Raw genomic sequence first — 19,983 nt, forward strand, 5'->3', positions numbered from 1 at the left:
GGTGGGGGCAGGGGTTTGGGGTGCAGGAGGGGGTCAGCATTTACCTTGGGCAGCTCCCGAAAGCAACCAGCACATCCCCTCTGGCATCAGCTCCTAGGCACGGGGCCCTGGGGGTCTCCGTGCGCTGCTGCCCATAAGCATTGCCCCCACAGCTCCCACTGGCTGCCGTTCCCGGCCAATGAGAGCTGGGAAGTCACAGCTTGAGGCGGGGCAGCGTGCAGAGACCCCCTCCCCAGGGGCCACAGCGAGGTGCCAGCGGCTTCCTAGAGCAGTGCGGAGTGAGGGCGGGCAGGAAGCCTGCCTTAGCCCTGCTGCGCTGCTGGCAGTGGCAAGGGGCTCCTGGGCCCCTGGACATTTGCGTCCTTTGCTCCACCCCCATCGGCGGGCCTGTCTCCAGCAGTGCTACAAGAACACAAAGGACAAGAATTCAGGATACTGGGACCCCCTTTCACTCTCTCAGATGGCAGGCCCTGCCCATTCCACTCCTCCCACCTAGACAAGAAGAACAGTTTCCACCTACACCTTTTTGTGAGCCCACCAGCATAGCCATGTGTGCACTCATCACTTTGGGTATGTTCTGCCATATGTCCATAGGTTTGAAATTTGTCCTGTGTTGTGTTAAATGGATACTTTTTTTATCATGTACAACTCAGCTGAAAAATTTCACTGAGGTACAGCTCCCCTCATAAAATCAATTAATAAAATCTTCACAGAGTCACTGAATTCTTTTCCTTAGTTAAAGCACATTCATTTTCTACCACTACACTCTGCCATCAAAGTAGGAGCACAACATATCCCTGACCCCGTGTCTCTTACCACTTGGGTCACCTTGTAAAGGCGCATTTCTGGATCTTATGAACAGCCAGACAAGTCCCTCCACCTCTACTTCCCAGTCATCTGCTCTCACAGATGTTGTGAGGAACACACCAAGCACTTATCACAAGATAAAGGCATTGCTCAGCAGTCTCTAGCTTTGTCAGCAGGTTTCTCCTCCTTCCCTTCAGTCTTCCAAATTACAACTCCACTACACTTCTGCAGCTACTCAGGGTATAGCTATATAGCACCTTTCTCATGTCCAAGTGTACAGAAAAATGGTTTATTAACAGGGATGCAGAGGGTAAGCTAAATATATTGGATGACAGGTAATTTTCAAAGTAAAATTACTAAATAATTATCAAAATTCATAATTGGGAGAAAATTAATGTAATCATAAATTACTTGCTTCTCATATGTTGAGTTCAGGAAAATCAGACCAACAAATGGAATTATTTATTATGATTATTAATCTGACTGCGCTCAGAAAGTAACCACATAAAAATTTTCCAAGGATTCTTTTTTCTATACACTAAGGGATGTCCCAAAATAAACAACTGAAATGACTTTAAATAAAGAAACACTTATTTAAGTAAGCAAAAATAAGAGAAGGAACCAACAAGCAATTGAATGAACAAAGATTATGTGAATGAGATTCACCAGATTAAAAAAAAAGTAAATAAATTGTCTGATAAAATGTAGTAACTGTTAAAACAATCTCTTAACTAAACTTGAAATTCTAAAACAGAAAGGAAATTAAAAGAAATTCGGTTAATTATATAGAATGGACTAGTGTTACAAAACTGAGTATAAAACTGAAACATCTATGGGCATTTAACTCAATGATATTCACTTAATTAAAATTCACTAGTAGCTAAGCATTAACAACAGAATTCAACAAGTAGACAGAAATATCAGAAAACCAAATATTAACTCAATGACATAACTAGATTAAAACTAATTAATTTGATATTAAATCTTTTAAACTAAAAACATATTTGGACAAAACTAGATAAATTGGATAGGACATCAAATTGAATATAGTGTAAATTTAACAAAAGCTAGCAAAACAATGACTTTTTACTTCTGTATTAAGAAAGTAACTTTGTGAAGCTAAGGATCATTCTGAAGGCAAATTCAAATGTATATAATTATTATAGCTCAAAATTCAGCATTGTTTAGATATGTTTCTAGCTAGAAATGGCTGCAATGAAACATACAAAAGCTGGGGGTACAAGAATCACAGGATCTAGTCCAGTCCCTTGCAACAGTGTAAAACAGAGGGGATTAACTCAGATTTTATGGAATTAGTAGGCAATTTTATAAGTATGAAAGATCAGAAAGCAATTTGAGTAACCAAAGTTTTCAAATTAAAGTTAATCAAGCAGGTTTAGGGAGTGTTCTTAGAAAGCTGATAGGCAGATAGTGTACTGCAGGGGGAGATTTTGGTGTTTGAGTTAATAGGTAGAAGAGAGAGAGATTGTTCAAGATAATTCCAGAGAAAAACACTAACATTCATATATAGAAAGAGAACTATCATAAAGTACCTTGCTTTTGGTATTTAAAGTAGACAAAGAAAATAGGAATTAGTTAAATTCATAAACCAAGATTGGAATGAGACTACTGTGTAGTGTGAGGTATTAACACATTATATTATTCTGTAGTTAAAAATACACAGCACAACTGAAATTAGCATAAAAGTATTCTGAAGTTTAGAACACACACAAATAAAGATTGTAGTGAGATTTTGAAGTTAGAAGACAGCTTTCCTCACTCACACATACAGAGTGAGATACATACACATACAAGGGTGAGAGATCAAAGGACTTGCAAGTAATTGTCACTCACACTTGTAAAAAACAGAACAGTCACAGGAGTTAAGTGTAAAATACAGGACAGAGTAGAACAGCGAACAACAAAGTTACAAGTTCTCAGTAGCAGTTACAGTTAGGAACTGAGCTGAAAGAGAACAAAAAGTAATCAAACAATGAATTTCCATAAAAATATGAAAAGGAGGACTTGTGGCACCTTAGAGACTAACCAATTTATTTGAGCATAAGCTTTCGTGAGCTACAGCTCACTGCATCCGATGAAGTGAGCTGTAGCTCACGAAAGCTTATGCTCAAATAAATTGGTTAGTCTCTAAGGTGCCACAAGTACTCCTTTTCTTTTTGCGAATATAGACTAACACGGCTGTTACTCTGAAACCTGTCATAAAAATATAACACCACAATAAGAACAGCTGAACTTTAGTTATGTTCTCATCAAACCAAAAAGATTTGAAGGGTAGCTCTATTAAGCAGTAAACTAAGTGAAGTGACATCACCATCACAGACGCAAGGTGTGAAGAATAACTCTGGCAGCTACAGTGGAATGCATGCGGTTTAATCAGCACCAGCTCAGTTTTAGTCTATGCCTACACTATGGACCTTACAGCAGCACAGCTGTACCACAGCAGCTGCGCCGCTGTAATGTCTCCTGTATAGACAGTCAATGCCGGCGGGAGAGAGCTTTCCCACCAGCATAATTAAACCACCCCCAATGAGCGGCGGTAGCTACATCGGCGGGAGACCGTCTCCACCGACATAGTGCTGTCCACACTGGTGCTTCTGTCAGTGAGACTTATGTTGGTCAGGGGTGTATTTTTTTCCCACACCCCTGACCCACACAATTTTTGCTGACAAAAGTGCTAGTGTAGACAAAGCCTGTTACAATGTTGTCATTTTCAAATTCTATTAGCCCAGTTATGCTCTTCAGAGTATTTCCCCCAATCTTAAACTGCTTTAAGGCTCGATTTTTTAAATCACTATTGCTAGTGAAATTCTTTTTTCTTTTGCACCATTTGAAGTTAGGAAATATTTTATAGTTGGAAGTAAGTTGTTAGGTTTATATGAGTTTGGTATTTTCCAATTAAGAGCGCCTAAGAGTCTGGTTTTATGGAATAGAACTCAACTCCAATGGGTTCAGTGTTCTAGGAAAACAATAATTATTCTCTCCAAGGCCAAATTCTGACTTCCTTTGAAGCATAGAAATTCCCTATAGAATTTTAGCAATAAGAATTGAAATCTTTCTGCACTTTTAAGTAGGTGGAATTTCTCACCCTTCGTTCCATTGTTCAGTGTGCAGTCTTCTTCATGGTGGAAGTTAGGATAACGTCAATGTAAGGAGTCATTAGAGCAAAGGACCTGGAGACAAGGTTACCACCTGACAGGTAGGTGATCTCACCACAAGACTATTGAGTTAATCTCACTTTCTCTCTCTGGCCCAATGACTAAGTATTTATATACAGTGGAACTGTTTTACTGGGATAGACTGAGTGAGTCCCACAGCCAGACTTGCTCTGTGGCTAGGGTACTACTCTGAGAGTTGGCAGATCCATGTTCAAATTCTTTTACCTCATCAGGTGGAGGGGGGACTTGAACTAAGGGTCTTCCACATCTGTGCTAAAGGTTACAAAGAAGGTTGTCTTTCTCCTCCTCAATCCCCCGTTGTTTTGTGCTGAGTTACATGGCCTCTGAACATGCCTAACAGAACATGCCCCATCATGAATTGCAAGACCAGAGAGGCGCCTATCTCTGTGAGAGGGATGGGGCTTAGACCACAGCACTTTCATTGGCATGTCCCATTGGCTAGCTTTGGTGGCTCCCCACCTGCTGGCCTTTGTGAATCACAATCTAAAATGCCTATCTCACCCCATTCATTTTCTATGGAGCCTAGCCTGCTAACTCAGGCTTTGTGGATCCCAGTGTGGTATCTGTGATTTTCCAGGTACCTAAAAGTTAGGTATTGCAATCCTCAAGTGTCACAGTACCTCAGTCCCTTGGAGCATCGAGGTCTAAAACACTATCAAGTATAAATTAGAAGTCACATTCTATAAAATGAAGCTGGTTCTAGGTCAGGGGGAGTCAATAGGTCAACCATAGGCCAAATCCGGGCCGCCAGACACTTTTGAATGGGCCCCAAAAATCTTTTTGTTATTGTTGTTTTTTATTATTATTTGCTCTGAAGCCTGAACCTTGACTATACTTTGACCAAGAAATTTGGACCTTGATAAAAATAATTGACTACCCCTGTGAGAACATCAAAAGTAAAACTGGGAGATGAAGGAGGATGTTCACAGTTTCTTGAGAAGTCATAATCAAATGCAGTTACAATGTGCAAATCTTATCTCAGCCTCTTGCTCTGCATGGCTCTGTCCCAGGAAGATGATTCCATTTTCTGCTTTAATAAACATTTCATGTCCTAGTTACATAGCCACTCCAGCCTGGCCTGACTCTTTAAGATTCATGGGAATCAGAAAAGGTCCTTCACTTGGCCCAATCCTAGCCAGGACATTTCTAGGGTGTGTGTCCTATGTGGATTCTCTTATGTGTACTGAGGTTTGAGCTGTGCCGGAAGTCTTTCCCACAGTTAGTGCACTTATAGGGTTTCTCACCACTGTGGAGTCTCTTATGTGACAGAAGGTGTGAGCTGCTTCTAAAGCTTTTCCCACACTCATTGCATGTGTAAGGTCTCTCACCTGTGTGAGATCTCTGGTGATTAGAAAGGGCTGAGTTGTTATAGAAACTTTTCCCACAGTGAAGACACTTGTAGGGTCTCTCTCCACTGTGGATTCTTTGATGTTCAGAAAGGGCTGAGCTTGCACGGAAGCTTTTCCCACATTCGGAGCACTTAAAGGGTTTCTCCCCTGTGTGGATCCTCTGGTGAGTAGTAAGGGTTGACCTGCGAGTGAAGCTTTTCCCACATTCAGGGCAGTTATATGGTTTCTCTCCTGTGTGGGTTGTATGATGTGATCGAAGGTGTGAGAGGCAACTAAAGGTTTTCCCACACTCATTGCATTTGTAGGGTCTCTCCCCTGTGTGGGTTCTCTGATGATCATTGAGTTCTACACTGTAACTGAAGCTTTTCCCACAGTCGGGGCAGCTATAGGGTTTCTCTCCTGTGTGAATTCTCTGATGCTTAATAAGGGATGAACTTTGACTGAAGCTTTTCCCACACTCATTGCATTGGTAGGGTCTCTCTCCTGTATGGGTTCTCTGATGTGATAGAAGGTTTGAGCTCTGAATGAAGCTTTTCCCGCAAGTAGGGCATTCATAGGGTTTCTCCCCTGTGTGGGTTCTCTGATGTGATAGAAGATTTGAGCTCACACGAAAGCTTTTCCCACACTCACTGCATTCATAAGGTTTCTCTCCTGTGTGGATTCTCTGATGCTGAATAAGGGTTGAGCTCCGACTGAAGCCTTTCCCACAGTCAGGGCAGTTATAGGTCTTCTTTCGTTCGTGGACTGTACGATGTGTAATTAGGGCTGAGCTCTGTTTGAATCTTTTCCCACAGTCCAGGCATGTGTAGGGTCTCTCTCCTGTATGGGTTCTCTGGTGTCTAGTAAGTTGTGATCTGCACCGGAAACTTTTCCTACAGTCACCGCATGTGTAGGGTGTTTTACCAATGGGGATTCTCTGTTGAACAGTGTCTTTGTTTTTCTTGACCCATATTTTCTGGTCAGAGGATTTACACTGTCTCTGCCCCGGCTGGTTTTCTTGCATGCAAAAGTCAGTGCAGGCCAGAGGGGCAGCATCTCCATGCTCAGGAATCTGGGAAGCCTCCCTTTCAGATCTTCCTGATGTCCTGTGCGGTTCCAATTGCTCAGGATGTTCCTGATTCTCCTCCTTGTTCTCATTCACCATCCTATCACCTGCTGAGACAAAGAGAATCCAGACACAAGTCATTCCCTGTGCCAGGGGGAAAGGGAACCTCAGAAAGGGGAACAGCAAAGGGCAGAACAAAAACCAAAATAACTGCTGAGGAGATTGAAATATCAGCAGCTGAACCCTACCCACCTCCAAAACCTGCCCCAGAGGAGAGAGAGAGGAGGGGACCTATCCTTCAAATATAGATGAAGGCAGGGGCTGAAGGGTCAGACAGCCTTGATGAAAATGCCTAAGTGACATCTGCCATGAGGATTCAATAATTGGTTTCTGTAACTGATTCCTCACCTGTGTAGGCATCTCTCAGAATCCCCCATGCCTGGAGACTGGGGACCCACAGTTTCTCCTCTCGTTCCAGCCAGGAGGTCACACTGAATTTGGAAACTGGAAATCCTGCACCGGTGGGGGAAGGAAATAAGTGCTGATCTTGTTCATTAAGGTGAGTGCTGTTACTACTTCCAGGTCCAGGAGCTGAATAAGCAACCCAGAAAGGGTCCTTCCTCTCCCCACCCCCACACTACAGGAATTGGGCTATAAATCAGTCAGACCCCTTGACACGCTGGTCTAGACCAAGGGTTCATCCATTCAGCCTAGTGAATTGCCATAACATATTTCTCTAGGGAGATGAGCAGAATCATTTTGCTCTCTAGACATATGGGGTACAATCAAGTCTCCATCACTGCCAAATATACCACCCTCTCCCAACACACACAAGTCATCCCTAACACAAGCCAGATGTGGAAGATACCTTGTGAGTTTATTGGGCTGGGGATTATGTCTCATTATGTCTAAGGCTATGATTTTGTCAAGGAGGTCGTGGAAGTCACGGAATCTATGACTTCCAGAGACCTCCATGACTTCAGCCCACGGTGGCTCGGAGCTGCGGAGTCCCCCAACTGCCCATGGTGGCTCAGATCCAGGTGGCCACTGAGGGTGGGGGGAGATCCGAGCCGCCATGGGCAGTGGGGGAACCCCACAGTTCATGGCCACCGTGGGCAGCGGGGGCTCCCCGCAACTCCAACCCATGAGTGGTGGGGGGACCCTGGAGCTCCAAGCTGTCAGGAATGGTGGGTCCCCCAGAGCTGCCCAGCCACCATGGGCGGTGGGGAACTCCAGAGCCCCAGCAGCGATGGGTGCTGGAGACTTCTCCCTCCCCATTTTGTCACGGATATTTTTAGTAAAATCATGGACAGGTCTCCGGATTCCATAAATTCTTCTTTATTGCCTGTAACTTTTACTAAAAATATCCATGACAAAATCTGAAACTTTTGTCATTTTTGTTGCTCTCCTCTGGACTCCCTTTAATTTGTCCACTTCTTTCTTAAAATGTGGCACCCAGGACTGGAAACAGTCCTCCGGCTGAGACTTCCCCAGTGCGGAGTTGATCAGGACAGTTACCTCCTGGGTCTTACATATGACACTCCTGTTGATACACCTCAGCATATTAGCCTTTTTCACAACTACATCACATTTTTGACTCATATTCAATTTGTGATCCATTATAACTCAGAGTTCCTTCTCAGCAGTAGTACTGTATCACAGTTCCCTTGTTCACTTATGAGAAAGGTCATATAGAACGGTTTCAAAAGCTTTACTAAAATTAAGATAAATCATGTCTAGTTCTTCCTCCAAGCCACTCAGCCAGTAACCCTGTCAAAGAAGGACATTAGGTTAGTCTGACATGGTTTGTTCTTGACAAATACATGGTGGCCATTATTTATTATCTCATTATCCTCTAGGTGCTTACAAATTGACTGTTTAATAATTTGGTTCAGAATCTTTCCAGGTATCAAAGTTAGGTTGACTCATCTATAATTCCCAAGGTCCTCTTTGTTCCCCTTTTAAAGATAGGTACCATGTTTGCCCTGCTCCAGTCCTCTAGGACCTCACTCTCCTCAATAAGTTCTGAAAGAAAATTGATCCTGCTTTCAAGATTGCTTCATCTAGTTGGTTAAGTACCTGGGGGTGAATTTTGTCAGGCCCTGACAACTTGAATAAATCTAACAGAGTATTTTTTTAACCTGTTCTTTTCCTATTCTGGCTTGTGTGCCTTCCTTCTTAATAGCAGATGTGGTTAACATTTGGTCACAATTAACTTTTTTAGTTAAGACTGAAGCAAAATATGTTGCCCTTTATTAGCTCTCCTTCCCTGCCAAGTAGAGAACACTTTCCTTCATCTTTCTCTAGTTCCTAATGTATTTAAAGAACCTCTTATTGCCTTTTACATTCTTTGCTATGTGCAACACGTTTGGTGCCCTAGCCTTTCCAGTCGTGTCCCTACATGCTCCTACTACCCTCTCATTTCCATCCTTCACAACCTCTCCAGGTACCCACTTTGGTGGGATTTCTTTTCAATTTTCAGGTTATTGAAAAATCTCCTGATGCAGCCATATTGGCCTCTTGACTATTTTTCCTACCTTTCTTCACATCAGGATAGTTTGCTGCTGTGCCTTGAATATTGTCTCTTTGAGAAAGTGTCAGCTCTCTTTCAGTCCTTTTTTGCTTAGATTTTCTTCCCATGGAACCATACCTACTAATTCTCTAAGTCTGCTTTTTGAAGTCCATTGTCCTTGTTCTGCTGATCTCAAGTCATATTTTCCCTAGATGCAAGACGCATCCCAACAAATTCAACTACCGCATCCCCATAATCTCCCAGGTGCCCAGTCAAGCAAATCTCTTAAATTTAGCACTTGAGTTCCATTGACTTTCATGAAATTAAGCACCTGCGTATGTGCTTTGTGACTAGTGATGGTTTGCTGAATTGGGCCTTGAGACCAGCCACAAGACTGACTGGCTTTCCAACTAATGTACAAATCTGCAAACATATGTTTTTAGACGTACAGGCTAGACAGGAATATTATGAACATCTAGTCTGACTTCCTGTATCAAACACAGGCCAGAGAACCTCACCCAAAGATTGCTCCATCAATCCCATATCTTGTGGTTGAGTTAGACTATATTTATTAGAAAGAGACATCCAAATGATGAAGACTCCACCACACCCTTGAGTAATGTACTCCATCGACTATGACTGGCCTGAATTCACCCATCTTCAGCTTCTACTCATTGAATCACATTCTGACTTTGGCTGCTAGATTAAGGAGCCTTCTGGTATCAGAAATTTTCTCTTCATGTAGACACCTATGTCTTCAAAACACCTCTTAACCTTCTTCTGGATGAACTTAATAGACTGAGCTCCATAAGTCTCTCAAGTCTTGTCTACACGATGGCTTAAACTGATGTAAATTACATTGCTCAGGGGTGTGAAAAACCCTGCCCGCTTAGCAATGTAACTTACAATCGACCTAATGCAGTGTCTGTGCTCTCCTGCTGACATAAGTTCCGCCTCTCATTGAGGAGAAGTAATTATGTCAATGGGAGAGCATCAATCACAGTGGTGCTGATTTAGCATGGTAGTGAAGCAAAGCTTTTACTCGAAGGCAGATTTTCCAGACCTCAGCTCATTTTTGTGGGACCAGAGAGGTTAAAATTGAATTTCAAAGTGGCCTGACAACCCAGTTAGCAGGGGCTGGATGTCTAACTCCCTTGGGTATCTTTGAAAGTCACAGCCTCAGAGACTTACAAGAGCTTCAAGTGTATAGTAGTGCATGAAACTGAACCTAGGTCTTCTGATTCCAAGTGCAGCGCCTGAAACACAAGACCCCTCCTCACTTTTTTCTACTCTAGTAATGTTCCGCAAATAGTACTCCCAGATTTTAAATTACTTCATAAGCCCTCACCCAGTGCAGAGCTCAATGACTCTCACTGAGAGAAATCATAATTTCACAGAAATCAACCCCAACGAGGGACAGACACCAGGAACAACAGCCTCCTTGCAAGAATTCAGCACACTGGTACAAGAAAGAAGCATTAGCAGAAACTGGCCACAGCCCCATGCCCTTCCTGACTAGTAGAAGAGTGAAGAACACCTTGGTACCTCCTGCTAAAACAACTGGCTGAGGCAGAACGTAGGCAAGATGCAGATAAAGCTCATTTGAAAATCTGGCCACTTAGGCAAAGCTGAGACACTTGTCCAGCTCTGAGGTCACAAAGTGCTCAGAGGCCCAAGAGGACGGAAGTAACCTCGGGAACGGTGAAGAGAGAGTGAGTTTGTCTCACTTGAAAACCTTGGTTATGGAAGGGTAGCACCATTGTTATATCCCTGACTCTGCTGTCCTGTGTGAGGGCATGTGGAGGGGACAGTCTCTCACACACAGGAGCTGGGGAGTATACAGACTGACCCCTTGAAGCATGGGCTGGGGGGGAGAGAATCATTGAAGAACCCTGCACAGAAGACAACCCAGCTACTTTTCAGCCCTCTTGCCCCCAGCTTCTAATACCAGAGAGGACAGGAATCCTTACCTAGTGAGGTCACAGTCTCATAATTCTCCTGCATCACATCCCTGTAGAGGGCTCTCTGACCTGGGTCCAGTAGAGCCCATTCCTCCTCGGAGAAATACACAGCCACCTCCTCGAAGGTCACCAGCTCCACTGCAGCCATTTCCCTTCCCTGTCTCTCCATGGACTGGATGACCTGGAGCAAAATGTGGATGTTATTCTGCAACGTGTCAGGGCAAGAAGCGTGACTGGGGAAGTTTCAGAAGGGATTTAGTCCATTTCAAACCCTGATTTCCCTCAGACTTTCTCTACCATTCTAGGGGAATGCTAAATTAGCGGCCTACATTTGGATTTAGGTGTTTAAATTGTGCTCCTGTATTTAAAGATCCCATCCTTCATCACTTTATTTATAGTACAGACCCATCTCCTCCTACCAGAACTAAACCCACAGAGATATTTTTAAATCCTCTCAGTCACACAGATTAAGTGAAATCCAGGAGACCACTCGGAAGTTTGATATTAAACACGTGAGTGTTTGTGGAATGAGATCCTAAAATTTATAGAGTTTAAGGCCTGACAGGACCACTGGATCATCTAGTCTGACTTTCTGTATGTCAGAGACCATTAACTGTTACCCAGCTAACCCTGCATCTCCTCAAAGGCCTATGTTTGGCCAAAACATATTTTCTAGAAGTTATCCACTGTTGATTTGAAGACATCAAGAAACAGAGAATCTACCACTTCTTTGGTAATTTGTTCCAGAGATTAATCACTTCCACTATTAAAATTTATGCCTAATTTCTAATCAGATTTATCTGGCTTCAGCGTCCAGATACCAGCTTATGCTAGCCCTTTATTACCACTATTTTCTGTCTCTGAAGGTACTCGTACAATGTAATCAAGTCACCTCCCAGTCTTCCAATATATTTATTTTTCATGATAAACTAAACATATTGAGCTCTTGATGTTTCTCAATGTAAGGATTTTTCTCCCACCGATGAATCACATTTGTGGCTGTTGCCTACATTCTCTAAAAAGTCTCTGGCAAAAGAGATTTTGCCAGACTAGAGAGAGAACTGTGTCTGACATAGGAATTCCTTCTTTGTCAATGTGAAATGTCTAGTTGAAATTCTTAAAGCGCTAGAACTGGTTAAAAGGAAACAATCCTTTTTGTAATGGTAAAATTGTAACTTGCTTTTGTTCCCATTCCCTTTTCATTATCAGGCTAATTGGCTTCTCATCAAACTTTCCAAAATAAATTCACAGAGGAAAGAAACTGTAAAGATAAACATAGCAATTGCCAGACTACATGAGAGGCCAGATGCATCTAGTAACTGTGAGGATGTTATAAGCAACTGAAGAGGCTCCTTTAGTCTGAAATTGTGCAGCCAACAGTAACTGTCAGTGTCACTCTGTGCTCCAGCTGTAAAGATTCAAGGATCCACTTTGAGAGATTCCCCCTGACACTGTCCCCAGGGCAGCGCATCCCCCCAGCAGCGCGGAGACTAGGCAGAGACAGGAACTGGCTTTTCCTCTCCCTGCGCCTCAGCTTGTCCAGGAAAAAAATCCCGTTGCCCCTGCCAGTCTCTGCCCCATCTCCCCTCCCCTCGGGCTGGGAGATTCGGTCCCTGGCCCGGCCCGGGGCGGTCGCTCTCCCGGAGCTGGCTCCGCTCCTGCAGGCGCTCAGGGGGCAGAGCCGGGGTGGGGGTCAGAGAGGGCAGCAGCTCCGGGACTCGCAGATCCCCGCCCCCCCCCCCGGGAGCAGAGCGGGGGCGAGGAGGGGCCGTTGGTGCAGAGTCACTTTCCTGCCCGGCCCCAGCCCTTTCCCCGGGTCTCTCCCCTCACCTGCAGGCTCCGGCTCAGGGGCTGGTGTCGGCAGAGCCCAGGGCTGCCCCAGGGGCTGGTTCCAGCCCCCGGAGAAAGTCCCCCCGGCTGGGCCCCGAGGGGCGTTGGGGAAGGGCTCTCCCCGCACAGACCCCGCTGGGCAGCGGCAGCAGCGGCTCCGCCCCGGGTCCCGGCTCACAATGGAGGAGGTGAGGGAGGCTGCAGCAGCTGCAGCGTCTGACCCAGGAAGTTCAACCCTCATCTGCTGAGCAGCAGTAGCAGCTGCTGCCCTCCCCTCAGTCTGCCTTTGCTACCGCCAGACTCTGCTTCCTGCAAAACAGACGTAAAGGTGGGAGAAAGGGGCAAATTGGAGGGGTGGGATGTGGCCACTGTGTAGCGAGGGCAGAGGAAGGAGAGGGCTAGATATATAAAACCAAAGGCAGGGTGCTGGAGCTGGGGCTCAGGAAGTGGGAGACGCTCTCAGCAGCACCCTGTGTCTCCATATGGTTTGATGTTTAATGCGCAGTGCAGCCCCCTGCCCAGATAAGACAGCTCGTCTCTGTCTGAGATGACGTACTAAGCTGCCCAAAGGAGACTGGATTGAGGATTCAGTCAATATTTTTTACACATACACACAAATTGTGTTTTGTGTCTGTGTATGTTTAAATTAATTCTGTCAGCTGACATAGAAGTAAGATTCAGATCCATGCAACCTTCAAAAATTTGACCTATCTGATCTTGCTATTGCCTGAGCTGGACGGACCCCTTTTCCTACAGTAACTGATTTTTCACTGTTTTTAATTATTTGTTTTTATAAGTTATTTTATGCCTTTTATTGTTCTTAGCACTTCATCATTTCACTTGATTAACACTGTCCAGATGAGTGTCATTTTACTACCTTGATTTCTATAAATCATCATAAACAATGTTGTAGCAGCCGTGTTAGTCTGTATCCGCAAGAAGAAAAGGAGTACTTGTGGCACCTTAGAGACGAACCAATTTATTTGAGCATAAGCTTTCGTGAACTACAGCTTACTTCATCGGATGATGAAATCCACCTGGAAGGAAAATTTCAACTCTAATTATTATTAAATGTTGATAATTCAATAATTTCAGTAATTCCAAAGTAATGATTCATGCGCCAACAGATGAAGAATTTTTTAACATAAATGCATTTTCAGTTCTTTCATAGAATATCAGCATTGGAAGGGACCTCAGGAGGTCATCTAGTCCAACCCCCTGCTCAAAGCAGGACCAATACACATCTAAGGGCTTTGTCAAGCATGACCTTAAAAACCTCTAAGGAAGGAGATTCCACCGCCTCGCTAGGTAAGCCATTCCAGTGCTTCACCATCCTCCTAGTGAAAAAGTTTTTCCTAATATCCAACCTAAACCTCCCCCACTGCAACTTGAAACCATTACTCCTTCTTCTGTCACTTGCTACCACAGAGAACAGTCTAGACCAGGGGTTCTCAAAGTGGGGGTCGGGACCCCTCAGGGGTCACGAGATTATTACATGGGGAGTGGCAAGCTGTCACCCTCCACCCCAAACCCCGCTTTGCCTCCAGCATTTATAATGGTATTAAATATATTTTAAAGTGTTTTTAATTTATAAGGGGGGTCGCACTCAGGGGCTTGCTATGTGAGAGGAGTAATCGGTACAAAAGTTTGAGAACCACTGGTCTAGATCCATCCTCTTTGGAACCCCCTTTCAGGTGGTTGAAAGCAGCTATCAAATCCCCCCTCATTCTTCTCTTCTGAAGACTAAAAAAGCCCAGTTTTCTCAGCCTCTCCTCATAAGTCATGTGCTCCAGCCCCCTAATCATTTTTGTTGCCCTCCGCTGGACTCTTTCCAATTTTTCCACATCCTTCTTGTAGTGTGGGGCCCAAAACTGGACACAGTACTCCAGATGAGGCCTCATCAATGCCGAATAGAGGGGAATGATCACGTCCCTCGATCTGCTGGCAATGCTCCCACTTATACAGCCCAAACTGCTGTTAGCCTTCTTGGCAACAAGGGCACGCTGTTGACTCATATCCAGCTTCTCATCCACTGTAACCCCTAGGTCATTTTCTGCAGAACTGCTGCCTAGCCACTCGGTCCCTAGTATGTGGCAGTGCATGGGATTCTTCCGTCCTAAGTGCAGGACTCAGCACTTGTCCTTGTTGAACCTCATCAGATTTCTTTTGGCCCAATCCTCTAATTTGTCTAGGTCCCTCTGTATCCTAGCCCTACCCTCCAGCGTATCTACCACTCCTACCAATTTAGTGTTGTGACGAAGTGGGACTGTTCTTAATGTTTCCTCTGAATAGTGTGGGGGTGCCTCAGTTTCACCTATGCAGTTCTTAAGTATCTAGGTGGTGGGATAAGGGTGTATGGTCGTTGCAGAGCCCTAGAGGGCAGGTGTGTGCAGGGGTCTGGACAGAGAGAATGGCCGACACCCTGTTTCCTGGCAACTAATGGCCTGGGCCCTCCCCCCCTGCAAGGTAAGAGCTAAAGGGTTGGAGAACAAAGGAATCGGGTGACCTCCTGGCCCGGGAAAGGGGAAAGCCCAGAGGAGGAGGGGCTGGAGGGAGTTTCAGTATGGGACTGGCTGGAGACATGGAGTGAAGTGCAGGCGTGGTTGTCTGGCTCACTGCCCCCAAAATGGACCCAGCTGAGGGGTCCGGTTCTCTGCACCTACAAGCTCTGTTTTAGACCCTGTTCCTGTTGTCTAATAAACCTCTGTTTTACTGGCTGTCTGAGAGTCACGTCTGACTGCGAATTTGGGGTGCAGGACCCTCTGGCTTCCCCAGGAGCCCCGCCTGAGCGGACTCGCTGTGGGAAGTGCACGGGGGGGCAGAGGATGCTGAATGCTCCGAGGTCAGACCCAGGAAGGTGGAAGCTGTGTGAGCTTTGTGTCCTGAAGACAGGCTTCTCACAGAAAGGAGACTTCCCCAGAGTCCTGACTGGCTTGATGGGGAGCAGTTCCAGAGCATTGCCCAGGGACTCCGTGACAAGTGTCATCTGCAAACTTGCTGAGCGTGCAATCCACTCCATCCTCCAGATCATTAATGAAGATATTGAACAAAACCGGCCCCAGGACTGACCCTTGGGGTACTCCACTTGTGGGGCACTCCACTCCACTTCATAGATACATAGGTATTAAGGTCAGAAGGGACCACTATGATCATCTAGTCTGACCACCTGCACAACGCAGGCCACAGAATCTCACCCCCCCACTCCTGCGAAAAATCTCTCGCCGATGTCTGAGCTATTGAAGTCCTCAAATCATGGTTTAAAGACTTCAGGGAGCAGAGAATCCTCCAGCAAGTGACCCGTGCCCCACGCTGCAGAGGAAGGTGAAAACCCTCCAGGGCCTCTTCCAATCTGTCCTGGAGGAAAATTCCTTCCTGACCCCAAATATGATGATCAGCTGAACCCTGAGCATATGGGCAAGATTCACCAGCCAGATATCCAGGAAAGAATTCTCTGTTGTAACTTAGATCCCACCCCATCTAACATCCCTTCACAGACCATTGGGTCTATTTACCGTGAATATTTAAAGATCAATTAATTGCCAAAATCATATTATCCCATCATAACATTTCCTCCATAAACTTATCAAGTTTAATCTTAAATCCAGATGGGTCTTTTGCCCCGACTGCTTCCCTTGGAAGGCTATTCCAAAATTTTACTCCTCTAATGGTTAGAAACCTTCATCTAATTTCAAGTCTAAACTTCCCAATGACCAGTTTATATCCATTTGTTCTTGTGTCCACATTGGTACTAAGCTTAAATAATTCCTCTCCCTCTCTGGTATTTATCCCTCTGATATTTTTATAGAGAGCAATCATATCTCCCCTCAACCTTCTTTTAGTTAGGCTAAACAAGCCAAGCTCCTTGAGTCTCCTTTCATAAGACAAGTTTTCCATTCCTCGAATCATCCTAGTAGCCCTTCTCTGTACCTGTTCCAGTTTGAATTCATCCTTCTTAAACATGGGAGACCAGAACTGCACACAGTATTCCTGCACACAGGTGAGGTCTCACCAGTGCCTTATATAACGGTACTAACACCTCCTTATCTCTACTGGAAATACCTCGCCTGATGCATCCCAAGACTGCATTAGCTTTTTTTACAGCCATATCACATTGGCGGCTCATAGTCATCCTAAGATCAACCAATACTCCAAGGTCCTTCTCCTCCTCTGTTACTTCTAATTGATGCCTCCCCAGCTTATAACTAAAATTCTTGTTATTAATCCCTAAATGCATGACCTTACACTTCTCACTATTAAATTTCATCCTATTACTATTAGTCCACTTTACAAGGTCATCCAAATCTTCCTGTATGATATCCCGGTCTCTCTCTAAATTGGCTATACCTCCCAGCTTTGTATCATCGCAAACTTTATTAGCACACTCCCACTTTTTGTGCTAAGGTCAGTAATAAGAAGATTAAATAAGATTGGTCCCAAAACTGATCCCTGAGGAACTCCACTGGTAACCTCCGTCCAGCCTGACCGTTCACCTTTCAGTAGGACCCACTCTAGTCTCCTTGTTAACCATTTCCTTATCCACCTTTCAATTTTCACATTGATCCCCATCTTTTCCAATTTAACTAATAATTCCCCATGTGGCACGGTATCAAACGCCTTACTGAAATCTAGGTAAATTAGATCCACTGCGTTTCCTTTGTCTAAAAAATCTGTTACTTTCTCAAAGAAGGAGATCAGGTTGGTTTGGCATGATCTACCTTTTGTAAAACCATGTTGTATTTTGTCCCATTTACCATTGACCTCAATGTCCTTAACTACTTTTGCCTTCAAAATTTTTTCCAAGACCTTGCATACTACAGATGTCAAACTAACAGGCCTGTAGTTACCCGGATCACTTTTTTTCCCTTTCTTAAATATAGGAACTATGTTAGCAATTCTCCAATCATACGGTACAACCCCTGAGTTTACAGATACATTAAAAATTCTTGCTAATGGGCTTGCAATTTCATGTGCCAATTCCTTTAATATTCTTGGATGAAGATTATCTGGGACCCCCCGATTTAGTCCCATTAAGCTGTTTGAGTTTCGCTTCTACATCAGATATGATAATATCTACCTCCATATCCTCATTCCCATTTGTCATGCTACCATTATCCCTAAGATCCTCATTAGCCTTCTTAAAGACTGAGGCAAAGTATTTGTTTAGATATTGGGCCATGCCTAGATTATCCTTGACCTGCACTCCATCCTCAGTGTTTAGCGGTCCCACGTCTTCTTTCTTTGTTTTCTTCTTATTTATATGGCTATAGAACCTTTTACTATTGGTTTTAATTCCCTTTGCAAGGTCCAGCTCTACTTGACTTTTAGCCTGTCTCACTTTATCCCCACATGTTCTGACCTCAATACGGTAGCTTTCCTTGCTGATCCCTCCCATCTTCCACTCCCTATATGCTTTCTGCTTTTTCTTAATCACCTCTCTGAGATGCTTGCTCATCCAGCTTGGTCTACAACTCCCGCCTATGAATTTTTTCCCCTTTCTTGGGATGCAGGCTTCCGATAGCTTCTGCAGCTTTGACTTAAAGTAATCCCAGGCCTCCTCTGCTTTTAGATCCATAAGTTCTTCAGTTCAATCCACTTCCCTAACTAATTTCCTTAATTTTTGAGTCAGCCCTTTTGAAATCAAAAACCCTAGTTGCAGATTTATTTTTGTTTATCTTCCATTCAGTTTGAACTGAATTAGCTCATGATCACTTGAACCAAGATCATAGAATCATAGAATATCAGGATTGGAAGGGACCTCAGGAGGTCATCTAGTCCAAGCCTCTGCTCAAAGCAGGACAATTGTCCCCTACAGCCATTTCTTCTATGAGGTCCTCACTACTCACCAAAACCAAATCAAAAATGGCATCCCCTCTCGTCGGTTCAACAACTACTTGATGAAGGAATCCATCAGCTATCGCATCTAGGAAAATCTGAGCCCTATTATTATTACTAGCACTCGTCCTCCAGTCTATATCTGGGAAGTTAAAGTCTCCCATGATCACGCAGTTTCCATTAGTATTTATTTCATTAAAAACACTAAAGAGGGTTCTATCCATATCCAAATTAGATCCCGGCGGTCTATAGCACACCAAGCACTATCACAGGGGAGGCTCTAGTAGTTTTCTTCCCCAATGTGATTTTTGCCCAGACGGACTCTGTCTTATCCATTCCATCGCTTCTTATTTCTTTACATTCTACTTCATCCTTGATATACAATGCTACTCCACCACCTTTACCTTGATTTCTGTCTTTCCTAGACAGCACATATCCTTCAATACCTGTAGTCCAGTCATGACTACTATTCCACCATGTTTCTGTTATCCCTATAATATCTGGTTTCACTTCCTGCACCAGTAGCTCTAGTTCCTCCATTTTGTTACCTAGGCTCCTCGCATTGGTGTACAAACATCTTAATTTTTGCTGTTTGGCCTTGCTCACATTCTGTACCCGATTAGGCACAGTCATTCTACAGCCAGTATGACCTATTAGACTGGTATCCACACTGCCCTTCCTCCTTATGTCCATTCTCCTACCCACGGCTGTATCCTTCCTTACTTTGTTTTCTTTCCTCTCAGTGCTAAAATCTGGCATGGAAATTACCTGGACATCTCCCAGCCATCTCCCCCAAATTCCTAGTTTAAAGCTCTCTTAATCAGTTGTGCCAGCCTCCATCCTAGAAGTCTATTTCCTTCCCTACTCAGATGAAGTCCATCCTGAGAGATCTGTCCATGAACACCTCCCAGTGGCCATACATCCCAAAGCCCTCCTTATAGCACCACTGCCTAAGCCATCTGTTGATAATCATAATCTTGTCACACCTTTGTTGCCCTTCTCTAGGAACAGGCAGAATCCCACTAAAGATCACCTGAGCCTCGATTTCCTTAAGCGTCTTCCCCAGCCTAGCATAGTCTCCCTTAATACTTTCCAGCGAGAATCTACTGGTATCATTTGTTCCCACATGAAGGATAATGAAGGGATTCTTTCCCGCTCCCTTTAGGATCCTTTTCAACCTCAGGTCTACATCCCGTATCTTAGCACCTGGAAGACAGCACACCCTTCTATTCTCTGGATCAGCTCTGGTTATAGGCCTGTCTGTTCTTCTCAGTAAAGAGTCCCCCATCACATAGACCTGCCTTTTCCTGGTGACTATGCTATTCTCCAGTCTATCCCCTGTTCCCTCTGGCTGCAAGTTCTTTCCATTCCTATTCTCCCTTGTAATCCTCTTCAACCCCTCCTGTATCCTCCTGGGGCTCATATTTGGTGTAGTCTCCATTGACTCTTC

At 44.4% G+C, this 19,983-nt stretch overlaps 2 protein-coding genes across 5 annotated transcripts in view; one reads left to right on the top strand and one right to left on the bottom strand.

The window, feature by feature from the left end:
* LOC102940697 (zinc finger protein 271) overlaps window positions 1-19,983 on the top strand; it is a 342,407-nt gene that overhangs the window by 153,406 nt on the left and 169,018 nt on the right. The gene's annotated exons all lie outside the window — the stretch shown is intronic.
* Window positions 1,083-12,927, bottom strand: LOC102939813 (zinc finger protein 501). 4 transcript variants are annotated; one of them, XM_027830635.3, is made up of 4 exons: window positions 12,702-12,927; window positions 10,881-11,052; window positions 6,807-6,911; window positions 1,083-6,508 (listed from the first exon to the last, which is right to left on the bottom strand). In XM_027830635.3, exons 2-4 carry the CDS (start codon window positions 11,038-11,040, stop codon window positions 5,151-5,153), a joined length of 1,623 nt encoding a protein of 540 aa, XP_027686436.2. In that variant the 5' UTR covers window positions 11,041-11,052; window positions 12,702-12,927; the 3' UTR covers window positions 1,083-5,150. The 4 variants fall into 4 exon arrangements, with proteins under 4 accessions (XP_027686436.2, XP_027686437.2, XP_043384706.1 ...); XM_027830636.3 differs by having other exon boundaries at window positions 1,083-6,505; window positions 12,702-12,922; XM_043528771.1 differs by lacking the exon at window positions 6,807-6,911 and having other exon boundaries at window positions 1,083-6,505; window positions 12,702-12,923.

Source organism: Chelonia mydas, chromosome 14 (genome assembly GCF_015237465.2).
Source record: "Chelonia mydas isolate rCheMyd1 chromosome 14, rCheMyd1.pri.v2, whole genome shotgun sequence".
NCBI classification, from domain to species: Eukaryota; Metazoa; Chordata; order Testudines; family Cheloniidae; genus Chelonia; species Chelonia mydas.

What these genes read in the sequence shown, in the direction of transcription:
- LOC102939813 (XM_027830635.3), bottom strand. Translation starts at nt 11,040, where the DNA reads ATGGAGAGACAGGGAAGGGAAATGGCTGCAGTGGAGCTGGTGACCTTC. An exon ending in TGAGACTGTGACCTCACTAG is followed by an intron (nt 6,912 to 10,880) that starts GTAAGGATTCCT and finishes CCACCGGTGCAG; the next exon opens with GATTTCCAGTTTCCAAATTC. An exon ending in TCTGAGAGATGCCTACACAG is followed by an intron (nt 6,509 to 6,806) that starts GTGAGGAATCAG and finishes TCTTTGTCTCAG; the next exon opens with CAGGTGATAGGATGGTGAAT.